This window comes from Cyprinodon variegatus, unplaced genomic scaffold, assembly GCF_000732505.1.
Source record: "Cyprinodon variegatus isolate N-32 unplaced genomic scaffold, C_variegatus-1.0 Scaffold7, whole genome shotgun sequence".
In the NCBI taxonomy this organism is placed as follows: domain Eukaryota; kingdom Metazoa; phylum Chordata; class Actinopteri; order Cyprinodontiformes; family Cyprinodontidae; genus Cyprinodon; species Cyprinodon variegatus.
The window spans coordinates 2,073,287-2,087,947 of record NW_015150460.1 but is presented as its reverse complement, the minus strand read 5'-3'; the positions used below and the strand labels follow the sequence as shown (position 1 = coordinate 2,087,947).

General features: G+C 38.0%; 1 protein-coding gene across 1 annotated transcript in view; it reads right to left on the bottom strand.

Moving 5' to 3' along the window:
* Nucleotides 1-706: 706 nt before the first annotated feature.
* Nucleotides 707-14,661, bottom strand: part of LOC107085388 — a 93,080-nt gene continuing 79,125 nt past the window's right edge. Inside the window, exons 12-17 of the mRNA XM_015375679.1 lie at nucleotides 13,181-13,251; nucleotides 13,115-13,135; nucleotides 11,015-11,125; nucleotides 10,841-10,938; nucleotides 2,629-2,698; nucleotides 707-1,768 (exon numbers count right to left, since the gene is read on the bottom strand). Of these exons, the coding sequence (XP_015231165.1) occupies nucleotides 1,517-1,768; nucleotides 2,629-2,698; nucleotides 10,841-10,938; nucleotides 11,015-11,125; nucleotides 13,115-13,135; nucleotides 13,181-13,251 (623 nt within the window). The 3' untranslated portion in view covers nucleotides 707-1,516. The remainder of the gene's footprint in view (nucleotides 1,769-2,628; nucleotides 2,699-10,840; nucleotides 10,939-11,014; nucleotides 11,126-13,114; nucleotides 13,136-13,180; nucleotides 13,252-14,661) is intronic.

The following is a 14,661-nucleotide window of genomic DNA, read 5'->3' as shown; positions in this document are numbered from 1 at the left end:
TCTATACTTTACTCCATTACTTATTTTTCTTCCTACTTCTGACTTCTACTATTTACATTTTTACACAAGTATCTGTATTTTCTATTCCTTACATTTTTAAAACAAACCTTACTCGTTACTCTTGGCTTTGTTAAATGTTTATAAATATTTATTTCCCGTCATGTGCTCCATCCAATGCAGATCATTGGCTTCATCCACATCTAGTGAAAACTAGTGTCATTGGATGAGTCATATGACACAAACACTCATTGGTTAGCGAAAGGAAATGATTAGAAGCAAGCAGGTGTTCTTCAAACTACAACCTTGAATTGTCTATGCCATGCTAAAATGTAGGATTCAGAAAAAGATGCTGAAATGTCTCAAAGGTCGGAGACAGGCAAGAGCGTATCGGGAGATGGAGACCAATAAGACCTCCCTCATCCTTGGCCCTATCTCAAAGAATTTTTCAAAATAGTCAAAAAATTTAGCTTTCAATTCATATAGTGGCATCTGGCTGTTTTTTTTTAAAGGTTACTTCCTACTTTTATACTTTAAGTAGTTTTTGGAGCACATACTTTTTCACTTTTACTTGAGTAAAGAGGTCAAGTTGATACCAGAGTGTTTTTAAACTGCAGTATCTATACTTCTACTTAAGAAATGTATGTATACTTTTGACACCACTGAAAAACAGATATAAACTCAACCTAATATTTGAGTATAACCTGCATTTATTCAGAAGAGTTTAAAACATACATTTTGGAACAATGGTCGTAGAACAGCGATTAGTTTTCTCCTGTTCAGAAGTTGTCCTCATTTAAACTGGTTGATGTCTTGAGATCTAACTTCCATATATGCCTTTTTTTCTTTAAAATGTCCTACATTTTGGTAACCATGGATTTATTGACATACAGTGAATAGATTGTTGGTCCGTTGATGTGACAGAGATGGATAACAGACTATGTAGATGGATGCCAAGATAGACTAATAATGGGCATTGGATTGATGCAATGATGGAGGGACTCTTTATGGATATATAAGTTGAAAAGGGCCAGAAGAACAACAGATGAATGGATGATGGATGGATTAATATAGCTCAATTTAAACAAAATAAATCCTTTTATAAATGTTTTGAAACAAAAGATTGTGAAAATTCTTGGATTCTCAAACATCTTCCCAGGCAGGATTTATAAACACCTGCTGTTTGCATTGAAATCAGACATTTTTACATTTAGTTTTAAGCCAAAGATCAAAGTTCTGTCTTTACTATTGACTGATATCATATGAAAAAGTGGGATGAATGTCTTTTACCATAAACTTTTATTAGTCTTAGGACTTGTCCAAGTCTTAAACTAAATAAATGAGAAATTAAACTCAATTAAAGGTTCCCTTTCTTAACAAACACTGTACAAAATTGCACATTTAGCATTTTGTATTTGGGAACACTTCAGCCAGCAGCAGATCCAGCTCGTTATATATTCTTCACTGTAATATAAAACCAGCATGGTAATGCCTTCAGTTTAACATGCAGCTGCGGAGCTCAGAGGTGGCTGGAGTTATCGAGCGGGTTGGAGATCACAGACTTGTGTATGAGCATGAAAAGAGGCAGGTAGGCCAGGAAGTCCAGCAGATCTAGTGGGGGAATGCGCTGCAGCTCCATCCTGATGGCCGCCTCCTGCTCCATATGGATACCTCCAGCCTTCAGCTCCAGAAAGAGCTGCTCCCTGCTGATGAAGCCCTGCTGAGCTCCAGACACGTCCTGCTGGTCCTCCAGGAGTAACAGGAACAGCTGCTGCAGAGGTCAGAATACGGATTTTACATTAAAACTCTGGTTCTTTTGGGGGTTTTACTTCCAGTTTTCCTTCAGAGGTTTAGTTGTGGTTTAAAATGAACCTAAAATATGGAAAACTGGTTCTGGATCTCCTCTCCTTGCTGTTTGCTGTGGGAATATGCTCCTGTGTGTTATTGTATAACGGCCTCAGATTACCACAGTCCTGTTTGGCGCACCTGTTTGCACAGTTAATGCAGTCTAGGTAATAATTGTTGAGCAGAGGGCGGGGACAGGGAATAGTCCTTCTGGTAATTAGCCCACAGCCTCCCCCAGCAGCCTCTCCAGTTAACAACCCTATCCCTAACAGCTCTGTAATTACAAAGCCTCCCCTACCTGGTCTGGGGCTCAGTTTTCCACACCCACAGGCTTTCATGTTCCGCCAGCCTTTGAGTTGCCTGCTACCTCCTCACTCTCTCATTGACAGCTGGTATTGGCTCGTCCCAGTCCATCCAAGGAGAGCCGTGTGTCTGAGGCTGATTACAGGCTGGGGCGGAGTGGACGGCATGTTCACTGCTGGGCACTTTAATGAGATTAAGTCCGTGCTAATCTATGAAAAAGGAAAAGCGCCCCTCTTCCCTTCCCTTGCTTGTTTCCCTCATTTCCATGCATGAGGGCCGAGTGGCTCTCCAGAAAAACGGTTTCAGATCGCTCTTTAAAGAGTCAGCCTGCTTGTCTTATTGCAACCTGCAGAGCCACAGGAGTGAGGCTAAGGTGAACCGGGAGGTGATGTCTGAGGCATGAATGTCAATCTGAGGTGTTATTGTGTTATCAAGTTCAAGAGCACAAACATGTGGAAAGGACGGACTTGAGGGTGTCAATACCTTTGCTTTAAAGAGACGCACTTCAAGGGAGCGGAGGTCCATGTTGCTGATCAGTGATCGCATAAACTCGCTGGAAGAGAGAGGAAAGAATAACTAAGTCGAACAGAAGCTTAAAAAATATAATTTAGAGAAGACATGACATATCTTCAAAATGTCTAATGTGCAATGAGGTAGGAGATCTATGGGAGCTATTTAACTGGAGTATTTTACATGTTTCATGTAAAAAATAAAGTTTATAAAAGAGTCTTTGACACTAGATTAATCTCAGTCAGACAGAAGGGAAGGTGGTGCGGACGTTGATTTTAGAAATTTGACTAAAACTCTCAATTGTGATTTGGCTTTTTGCTTTGATTAGGCCATTCTAACACATTTTCAACTTTTTGTGTTGCTTTGCTTTATTTCAACATTTCTTCTCTCTGGTCCTGAATGGCCTTTATGTTTTATATGCGTCTCTTCTCTTGGAAAAGTGATCAAAGTGGTTGGATTTTCTCCTTAGCTTTAGTTTAAGTTCTGGACAAAACAGTTTATCGTTCTTTGATCAAGTCTGGAGCGCTGGCACAGGGAAAGACCCAAAACATGGAGGACAGTGACCCACTGAAATTCTATACACAGTCCTAGTTTGAGAAGTTTCTGACCAAGCGAAGATGTCTGACCTTGATGCCATTAGTTAGTTTCCATGTACTTATACAGTGATCAAAATACAGACAGACTACTTTTGAATGCAATTAGTTGTGTCAGCCTTTATATAAGGCTGTTAATCTAACCAGGGCGGAAAAAAGTTATGAACCATGCACAATTTTCCATCTGTTGTATGGTATTTCTTAAATGGTCAATAAAAAGAAAAATGTTTGTTAAAATTATGCAAAGCCCTGTCTGTGGAAAAGCTCTCTTGAAAACACAGAAGGTATTTGTGGAAACCAACACTTCTGACTTCTTTAAAGGAATAGTACACCCAAAACATGATTAGCCTTCATTTTCTACTCACCCCCATGCTGAACAACACTCTGGAGTACTTTTTTGATATCTCAAATGCATCTGGAGATCTGGGAGGCTTCTTGCTGTCTGCTGACATTCAAATAATGGAGGTCTATGGTGCCCGAAGCAGAAAGGTCCATAAAAGTCCACAAAAAACGTGTCAATATTCCTCCATACTGCTCGTCCAATGTATTCCAAGTGTCCTGAGTGGGTAGCGTCCATAATTTACTCGAAACTAAGTCATTTAGAATGTTTTTAGAGCATAAACGGTAGTTTATAGGATTTCCTAAAAGAGCGTTCACGAGTTTACGGAAACCGCGACAGACCTAACCAGACAAAAGTGCGCATTCAGCGTCTGCTCTGCCGATAATGCAAGCGTAGAAGAAGAAATGTGCTGTTTACCTGTGCAAAGAAAGACACAACGAAAGAAAAATGTCTGAGGACTTCAGTGTTGAGGAAGAGCATGAGTTCTTTGCCGAGCTGAATGCGCACTTTCATCTGGTTTGGTCTGCCGCGGTTTCCGTAGACTCGTGAACGCGCTTTTAGGAAATCCTATACACTACTGTTTATGCTCTAAAAACATTCTAAATGACTTCGTTTCGAGTAAATTCTGGATGCTACCCAGTCAGGACACTTGGAATACATTGGACAAGCAGTATGGAGGAATATTGACACGTTTTTTGTGGACTTTTATGGACCTTTCTGCCTCGGGCACCATAGACCTCCATTATTTGAATGTCAGCAGACAGCAAGAAGCCTCCCAGATCTCCAGATGCATTTGAGATATCAAAAAAGTACTCCAGAGTGTTGTTCAGCATGGGGGTGAGTAGAAAATGAAGGCTAATCGTGTTTTGGGTGTACTATTCCTTTAAGTGGAGTGTTTGTAAATATAAGTCATGCCATGGCGGGTAATTTTTGGCGGGTTACTCCCCGGTGACCCCCTGTTTGCCAACCAGTGATGCTAAAGTGTTTTGAGTTCATTGTGGTTGCTCACAGACAAACAATGCGTCGGCACACTGAGACATCCCGCCACATTAACGGATAAAACTGATTTGGGGGACAGTGGGCGTGGAGTGGGGGGGGGGGAGCAGCAGGATGAGCGGGATTCGAGCGGAGAGGAATGAGCGGTCCGAGCACACTTTGGTGCAATGTGACCACTTTCAGGCCGACTAAATCTGGATCCACATAGATAATTAGAGGCAGAGTGGAGCGATTGTGTTGGGACGGACCTCTCCAGTCCAGCGTGTGGCACAGCGACGGTCATCCCATCTCTAACGAGCTCCTGGTGTTAATGAGCCCCTCCTCGCTGAGCGCTCAATGGCCTGTTAGAGCAAAGAATGGCCAAGCACTAGGCAATCAAGTGCATGCCTGAGTGCTTCCAGCACTGCAATTGGACCTTGTCCTCCAAACTACGCAGCAGTCCGAGCTTTGATGAGGATGAGGCAGGACAGGGCAGCTAATGATTATTAATTGCACTTCGTTTGCAGTAAAAGAGTCCAAATCCTGGTGCACAAGCACACCGGCGTGTAAATGGCAAGAACCAACCAGCCAGGGTTTGGGGGAAGCGGCGATGATGGACTGCTGGGAGGATAATAACAGCCTAACCCATTTTCTTTTGTTGGCCCCCCACTGTGGCCAACACAGAAGACTTCTCACTTATGTTGAGCTCAACATTTTGGCGGCCAACTCACTGCAGATCCTGCAGACGGTGATGCAAACAGATTCTGACCCAGTTTGATCTGACAAAGCTTGGAGTTGTTTGGGGATATTTAAGCGGGCTGGTTGAAATCTAGTGGATGAGGAGGGGCTCAAAATGGCTCCTACTTAACTAAAAGGTCAAAATTAAACTCCTAATGTTTCAATGGAACAAGGAGCGATCTTTACATTTACATGACATAAATCAGTGCAATTCTTTTGAGCTTCTGAGGTTTTTCTTCAGACACTTAAAAAAAAATGTAACAAGGAAAGGATTTGACTTCAGGATTGATGATAAACATCAAAATTATTTATCTTCTAGCTGGAACCAGGGGTCTTTGCTGGACTTATGTCTTTCTATTTGGTTGTGCCTGGAGCCTTAGACTCCACCACCCCCAACCCAACCTACACATGTTTTCCACAAATCTGCCAAAAAAAGGCAATCAGGTTTAGAAATCAAGTATTTGCAAAAAAAGCTTTTAAATATCTTTTTGAGTTGATGTTATAATAAATTAATTCAATTAGCCACATATAAAGTTCAACTATCCTGTAAAAAATGTCCCTATATTTATATAATTTGTTAATTTAATCCTTTATTATTATATATATCACTGCTTTACTCAGTTGTGCTGAAACACTTAATGTTTTAATTAAACTACCAAAAAAAAAAAAAAAAAAAAGCTGAATGAAAACTGATCAAACTAATAAATACTGAAAAAACTGAATGAAATTCCAGAAAATATTGGTCGGGTTGTACTTTTTTTAGGCCGGTCTAAAATTCCCATATCATTGTCGGAAAATTTGCTCGTTTTTCATTTGCCATCATCGCAATAAATCATCACAATAAAAATCAAGCAGTTATCCATTACATTTGTGTCACGCTTATCCCAAGCAGGGTTGCGAGGGGTGCTGGTGCTTCTCTCAATTCAATTCACTTTATTTATATAGCGCCAAATTCACAACACATGTCATCTCAAGGCACTTTACAGTTCAACCAGATCATACAGTCAAATTGATACAAAGTTTGTGTATCTAAGGAAAACCAGTTGATTGCATTGACTCAAATACAATCCCTCACACTAAGCATGCTTGTAGCAACAGTGGAGAGGAAAAACTCCCCTTTAACAGGAAGAAACCTCCAGCAGATCCAGGCTCAGTGTGAGCGGCCATCTGCCGAGGCCGACTGGAGTTCAAGGAGACAGAAGCAGCCGTCTACGGATGAAAGGCAGGGTCCACCCTGGACAGGTCGCCCGTCCATCGCAGGGCAACACAGAGACAAACAGGAGACGCACACACTCACACCTAAGGAGAATTTAGAGAAGCCAATTAACCTAACAGTCATGTTTTTGGACTGTATGAGGAAGCCGGAGTACCCAGAGAGAACCCACGCATGCTCAGGGAGAAAATGCAAACTCCATGCAGAAAGACAGGGAAGGAATTGAACCCAGAACCTTCTTGCTGCAAAGGCAGCAGTGCTACCCAATCTGCTCCACTGAACAGCCCCAAGCACTTATCCTAATCAATAAATCCTATAAACAAAACTAATGGCCTAAGTAGAGTCCAGATTTAAATCTAACAACATATGTAGTATTGCCTGAAGAGGGTTACAAATAGATTTTCATTTAATGTTTTAGGTTTGAAGAAAATATGTTAGTAGTTTTATAATGCAGGTGTTTTAATCTGAAAGACTGCAACAAAACAGGGCTGAACTATCAAAGGAAATCATGATTCTACTGTATTCTTGTGTGCCGCAGTACTGCATGGTATTAAAGACCCATAGTTTCCTCATTCTTTCTTTATTTGTTTATTTTATACCATCAACATATGCCCATAGCTATCAGAGAGATTTAGCATGTTTAAGGTGAACTTAAAAAATAAAAAGAGAAACTTTATCCCATTGGACAAATAAATGATTGGAAGATCTCTAGTCTTTTGTCACTGTGGTGGAACAGATGAGTTGAAGTTTCTTCTGCCGTCTCACATAGATAGGAGGGACATCCAGCTCTCAACCCTTTGGGAGGGTTTTCCACGAAATTTTACCATCCTGTGCATTTTTTAAAGTCAGACACTGATGTTGGATGAGAAAACTTTCTTTAACTTCTCTGCTCTGGCTAATTGATTCATTTGGGTCCAAGTTAGGCAATTTCTTCCACATCAAATTTACTCATAAAAGGTCTTTAGAGACCTTACAGTACTTGTTCATTGTTGTATGGTCAAACTGTCTCAGAAACATTAACTGCTTCAAATGTCTCTGCATATATATGAACCCAGAAATGTTTCTGTTTTGGCATTTTTTTTTTCGGTTACCTCCTTTTCATTCCGTTAAAATCCTTACCCAAACAGAGAGATGTGATCTTTTCTACCAAGTTTATCTGCTTGCAGCTCGGTTATTCCACATGAATGCTTGCTGATTCATTCAACAGCAACAACAAGACTTGCAGTAACGCCAAACGACGATGGCTCCACTGATGGTATTTGGAAGCATCATGTCCTGCCAAACCACGTGACGCGCCCTGAGGGAATGTGACGCCGTGTGAGGGGCACAATGCAACGCGGGGACAGATGGGCCACAAGGAGCACAGAAAGGTGAACAGGAGGCGACATGACATGAAAGACATGCGACAGGTAAAGCTGGGAAGAAAGGAAGAGACATAAAAGAAATGAGAGTTGCAATAGCCAGAAACAAAAACAGGGACACCCCTCCTCAGATCTCCACATGATCAGAACGGCTGATTGTGTAACTACTGTAGCGGCTCATTTCTAAAGCAGGATTAGAGACAACAGGATTAAGTGAAACAGGTAAGAGGATCAGTTCAGTTCAGTTTGGAGGAGATGACAGAGGGATGCTTTTGTTTTCGCCTTGTTTGGGAGGCGGCATTCTACACGCTGATGGATCCCTTCTTATTATTGAAATTGCAAAGAGGAGTTTTGTGTAAAGAGGTTTAATACGAACATTCATTATCATTACGATAATTGCCTCCACACAGAGCAGACACCCTGGTCTTTTAGTGCCAGCGCAGCAGTAAGCCTACAGACCTCCTCCAATGAACGCCACAAAGAGCTGGCCGTAAATCAGGAGACCCGTGACCCTGCCCCGGCCTCGCTGAGAGGCAGCTCTCAGTCCGGGGTGAGGGCTTCGGGTGCAGGCCTTGACCTCCAAAGACCTCCACAGTGAGCTTGGCTCCACTTGCTCCTGTCTGTAGGAAGCCTTAGACCCCGGGGCGAGGACAAGGAAAAACAAAACGCTGTGTGTGGGAATCTGTGGCATATGGAGCATAACGTTGGGACACAGGGACGCTGAGGCCAAAGTTTGCCCCAGAAGAGTTCAGCCTTTTCAAAGCTGATTCCCTCGAAGTGCTTTTCTTAGAATATCGGAGAAACAGAATGTTTGAGTAACATCTGAACAACTCAAAACAGCAGATATCTGCACTTCCATCTAAAAACCAACAATGTTGATGACAAGAAAGGAGAACTTTAATTAGTAATCTATATTTTTCTTTCTGCTTTCAAGTTTGCCTATTTTAACTACTTTATTTCAATCAGGTTTTGGAAAAATGCGTCTCTTTTCCTTTTGCTGTCGAAAAAAACCCCCTTAAGATTAAGACTCATCTAGATGGATAGAAAACAACCAAAACGTCAAATGTTTTCTGTGTCTTTCTCACACATCCCATTCTTAATTTGCCATTAGTTTAAGAATGAAATGCTATCAGATGTTTATGTTATCCAACTGTCTTTAGAGCTACAGTAGCTGCAACTGTTCTTAAAAGGCTGAAAGTTTTCAGTTTATTTTTTTATAAATTTTTTTTTTAAACTATTTTTCCACTAAATAAATAGACATGAATGTCTATTTATTTATTTATCTATTTAGATGTTTTATTTTGGTGGGATAGGATTTTACTTTATGTGTGTTGTGGTTTATTTGAATAAAAATGACAATTAATAAAATATATTGTGTGAAATAGATTTTCACACAATATATTTATCTTTACTTTCATATAATCTGACAATTTACAAAACTTTAATTTGAATATATTTATTTTTAGGGGCTACAACAATATTATTATTTGACTGCTATCACTCATTAGCACCCTTCATCATTAATGATGCTTCCCTTTTTCCTGACAAATGAATATGATGCAATTCTAAAGCTTTTTTTCTCTTTAGCCCCTTTTTAAAGTAGTAAACGACAAGAAAATCAAAGTATTTCTTTGGTAAAAAAAAAAATTTGTTAGTCAGCCTTTTCTGTCCAGCATGATAAGCTGATTAAACTCTACTGGGACTTGAGCTGGGACAAGTGATTTAGTCAGATGAGGCTGAGATTGAATATCTAGAGAAATCTGATGTAAAAAAAAAAAGAAAAAAAAGTTTTATGTAGAAAAGCCCTCCATGCCACTCTCTTCAGTAAAGTGGAGGCTGGTGATGCTATGGGCTGCCATAGGCTATAGCAGCTTAATTAAGGGTGCATGATGTCATGAATTCTAATCTTTGAGCAGAATAGTGATCCAAAAGATATGTTTAAATGAAAAAAGACATGGTAAACCATAAAATAGAACCTTCTTCTACAGTATGGCCATCTCATCTAAAGAGTGGAGATATGTATAAAAAAAAAAGTTGCCCCATTCACCAAACCGGTTCAACAAGAAATATTACAAGCAAGCATTCCAAAAAGTATGTCTTTTGTGCAAAAAAATATTATACCAAAGTATTTTTCCCATATCAATAAAAAAGAAAAAAAAATCTAGGGTTGGAGTTTCTTTATCTTTCTTTTTTTCTCTTTTCGTTTCAAACAGTAAACCTTTAAAGCATTCATAACCTAATATTTTAGACCTACAATCCTTTTGAAATGGTCTTTCTTTAAAATAGAAAAGTTAAATTAATACAAAAATAAATTAGTTAAATAAGCTTGAACAAATTAATACCACTTCCTTTTTTCAAGAGTGAACACGCAAGAATTTGGCTTGTCTACATGCACGCTCATGTGGCATAAGCAACATTAGCAATTAGCCATTGTTTGTTTACCTTCATTTCCCAGTTTCTTAGAAAACAAGTTAATATCACCCTTCTAGAAATAACTAAATTGATGCTTTGTAGAGCAAACTCTACATAGTTGTTAATAAAAAGGTTTTCACTTTTAATATGAAACAAATTTCAAGCAGACATCGATCCTCGATTTAAACACATTTCATTCAGAGGTGGTCTAATCGGTTTACTAATATCACTACCTTTCACTGCATGTAATTCATGCTGATAGAAGCTCGTCGTTCTGTTAAGATTTTATTGCTTTGACACAGAGTGTCCAAATGATTTATGATTTCAATGAGTGGTTCTGCACATAGACTGAAGTGAAATAGTTTTTTAAAGCCTTGACCTCTAATGTAGCCTAAAGAAAAGGAAAGAAAAAATGAAGAAGAATCAAAGAGTCCCACACATGATGCTAGAATCAGTGAAACAGACATGCATACACTCTCCCTTTCTTATTTATGGCAGGTCACTGACTCCTCCCCCAGCTTTATTGAAGATGGTGTTTGCCTTTTTCACTTACTCCATGGAGGCTATTTTCTGTGCCAGACTCGCAATCACAGCAAACAGCCTCAGGTCCACGAGTCCGTCTGTCACTCTGAAGTCCACCATCTCCAGGATCTGAATCACAGCGTTCATGTTATGGCATGGTGTGAAAAACTGCTGGAATGCATGTGATCAGGGCTCTCATCCTCACCCTGTAGACGTAGATCTCTTCTTTTTCGGACAGCAGCTCAGGAGGAATGATGGTTTTGAGGGCGAGGAGAACCTGCAGGCAGGAGAGGTAGCCGTCCTTGTCGCTGTCCTCCTGTAAACAAACACCAAACTCCTCATAAATGTCTGTTGGTTTTATTAAAACGAGCCACCATCGGGATATAAAGGGGTGATAAAAGGAAAAAAGTATGCTGATTACTTTAAATACTGTAAAGCAAATCTATAAATTAGTAAAAATATCTCAAAATGAGTGTATTTACCCTTAATTAATGAGATGATCGATGGCAAATTATAAAAAATAAATCCCTTTTTTCTCCCAAAATGGGGTAATTGTGATGTTACAGCAGCCAACGGTTATAGCAAAAGTAGTTACATAATGTGGACCTTGGAAAAGTGTATAAAAATAACAATAAGTGACAGAGTTAAGAAAATAAATAAAATGCTGTACTGTACAGTGTTTTTACAATATAAATACTCTGTATCTGGTGAATTGATAATCAATAGCAGCAACACCAGAGATGTGCAAAAAATGAAAGCAGCATTTTTGACTAAGGCAGAAACTGCAAACATCAGCCTCAGTGTAAGAACATATTGAGGTTGTTTTTAACATTGATGGTTATAAAGTCTTACAGCTGCTGGGAGGTGGGATCTGCCACTTGAAGGAGAGTTTTCACCCTTAAAATTAAATATTTGTATACTATGCAATTGAAAGTCTGCCTCTACAGATGGCCGCTCACACTGAGCCTGGTTCTGCTGGAGGTTTCTTCCTGTTAATAGGGATTTTTTCCTCTCCACTGTCGCTACAAGCATGCTTAGTGTGAGGAACTGCATTCAAGCAATGAGTTGATGCAATCAACTGGTTTCCCTTAGATAGAAAACTTAGAATCAATTTGACTGGATGAACTGGTGAACTGTAAAGTGCCTTGAGATGACATGTGCTGTGAATTGGCACTATAGAAATAAACTGAATTGAATTGAAATAAGAGCCTGCAGCTGTTTTGCTCTCATTTTAAATGTAAATTGTCTTAATCCAATGGAAATGCATCTCATTTACCTATGCAATTCAAGAAAAACAAATAAACACTTATTTTAAGAAAATATGACCTACTACCTTTGACCTAAATCTACCAAAAGGCCATATAATTTTACAATTTGTGACAATCTCTACAGCAAAGGTTTTTCTTACATCAAAGTTAGCGTGGGGCTTTGCAAAAGTAATCACATTCACATTTCATTTCAAATTTTCTTAAAAAATGAGGAATAAATTAAAATGCAAACATCCCTAATTTTTTCACAGTATGACTTATTTAAAGCCTAATTAAAATCAAAATTTTTTCTTCTGAAAAGAGAGAGAAAAACAAACGAATGTATTTATACCATTATATAAAATAATCAAGTATTTTTTTTTTTTTTACAATAAATCGATTATTCTAAAGAGAAATACTTCTAATTACTTCTAATTAACATGTTTCTACTTAAATAAAAAAAACATTTTAAATGAAATATAAATAACAAAAGTATAACTAAGTCCAGTGGATTTTTTTTTTTTTTTAAACCTTTTTGGTATGAACTACAACATCTGTTTTAAAAGATAACGTATGAGTTACTCAAATATTTAACTTCCCTTTGGATTTAATAAAACATTTATAATTAATTGATTCACATTGATTCAAAATCGTTTTTGGTGATTTTAGTTTAGCCAGTTAATTGTCAGATTGACAGATTTAATTGTCGCCAGACTTGATTTACATTTTTCTGGCCAGCCTGCAAATCCAGATTGACTCATGTCTTTGTAGGCTTAAAGATTCTTTAACTCTTTCTATCATCAGATTGTAGAATGAGGCCACAATTGAAAATCTGAATTAATAATGTAATAAAAATTAGATGCAGGTTAATGCTGCAAATTAGACAATTTTTGAAGTGATTTTATTTAGAGGCATCTGATTAAAAATGAAGTGAAAAAACAACCAAAGACCAAAGTTTGGGTTGTTTTTTGTTTTTTTTTTAACATGGTGAAAGGTGAATAGGTTCAATTCGTCTACAGACTCCACACCTTCTCTGTGACTGGAAGAGCAACACATACCAATGAGTGAAACAGAATCTCCTGAAAGAGAAAGAACAAAAAGGGTTTAAATCGCCCTTCACTTACTGCTTCAAAAGCCCTTTTGTACTCCTCCAACTTCTCCTGACTGAAAATGCAATACTTTGCCAGAAAGTCGACTGGAAAAGACAAAAGAAGAAAACAACATGGGAAAGGTCAAAGTGTGAGGAAGCCTTTTTGGATGTACACGTCATTTCTGTAACATGCATATAGAGCAGTGGATTGTCCCATTTAAAATTAGATGTCCACCTCTAATAATGATATTAAGTCTGTGTGTGTGTGTCTCTTTGGGGTTAGGGAGGAGGGGAAATACAAAAGAAGTCCATTTGGATGGAAAATCTAAAGTGCATGGGGGCTGGGAGGAGTCACACTTGGCTGCTGAGTTCTGTAACAAAGAAGAAAATATTGTTTTTCTTCTTATGTTTTGTTTTACCTTTAACAATATATAATAAATGAAGAAGTTAATGTATTTCAGAAATTCCAGTATATACATTTAGCACATACAGACATTATGCATAATAAATTATAAATATAATTCCATTTTATTTATAATTCAGTGTTTATGACTGAAAAGAGGTCTGTAACTTTTTAATCATATACCATCTCCTTCATTTAGTCTTTAACATCAACGATCGTCTCGATTCTTCTTTACCTCTATTCTAGTCCATTAAGTGAGCCGATAAATGTATTTCTCTACATATAAACATACATTTACACATTCACATGGGCCCACATACATCTTAATTCATACAATTATTACCCACATGACCACAACCATTAAAAAAACATCTATACACCCATGTACAGAAAGTGAAATACCTATTCATGTTCACCATCCCCCATCCACCTGTATAATACTCTTTCAAACCACATGCACCTGCTTACACATTTCGGGAAAAAAAAAAGTATTTTTCCTTCATCATCTGCGTACCTTTCATGATACATTTTTCAAATTTAATGAGCATAAGAATTGGGTTTATAACTTTGAATTTATTGCTTTTTTCCCCCTTTTTCCATCTCATGGTTCTAATCTTACATCAAGGCAAGGCAAGACAAGGCAAGGCAAGGCAAATTTATTTGTATAGCACAATTCAGTACAAAGACAGTGCAAAGTGCTTTACATGATTAAAATACAGGAAGATAAAACAGAATCAAAGCAAGTAGGAAAAAAAAATAAATAAAAATAAATAAATAAATAAATAAATAAAAAATAAATAAAATAAAATAAAAAATGCATAAACAAAAAAAGAATATTAAAAACAGTTGGAAGTTTTTGTTAGATTACATTTATTTTTTATGGAGAAGAAGAGGACTTTGTTTGGGCTAATATTCCAGTATTTGATTTCTAATTATTTGTATGTATATTCTTTATTATTATACTAATGGTAGTGCTTTTGAAATGATTAATTTAAAGAAAATATGTTTTAGTTGAACTGTTTAACTAGAACAGTCAAAGGCAGTCCTAAACAATTTTTAGTCTTGATTTAAAGGAACTCAGGCTTTCCGCACTTTTACAGTTTTCTGGAATT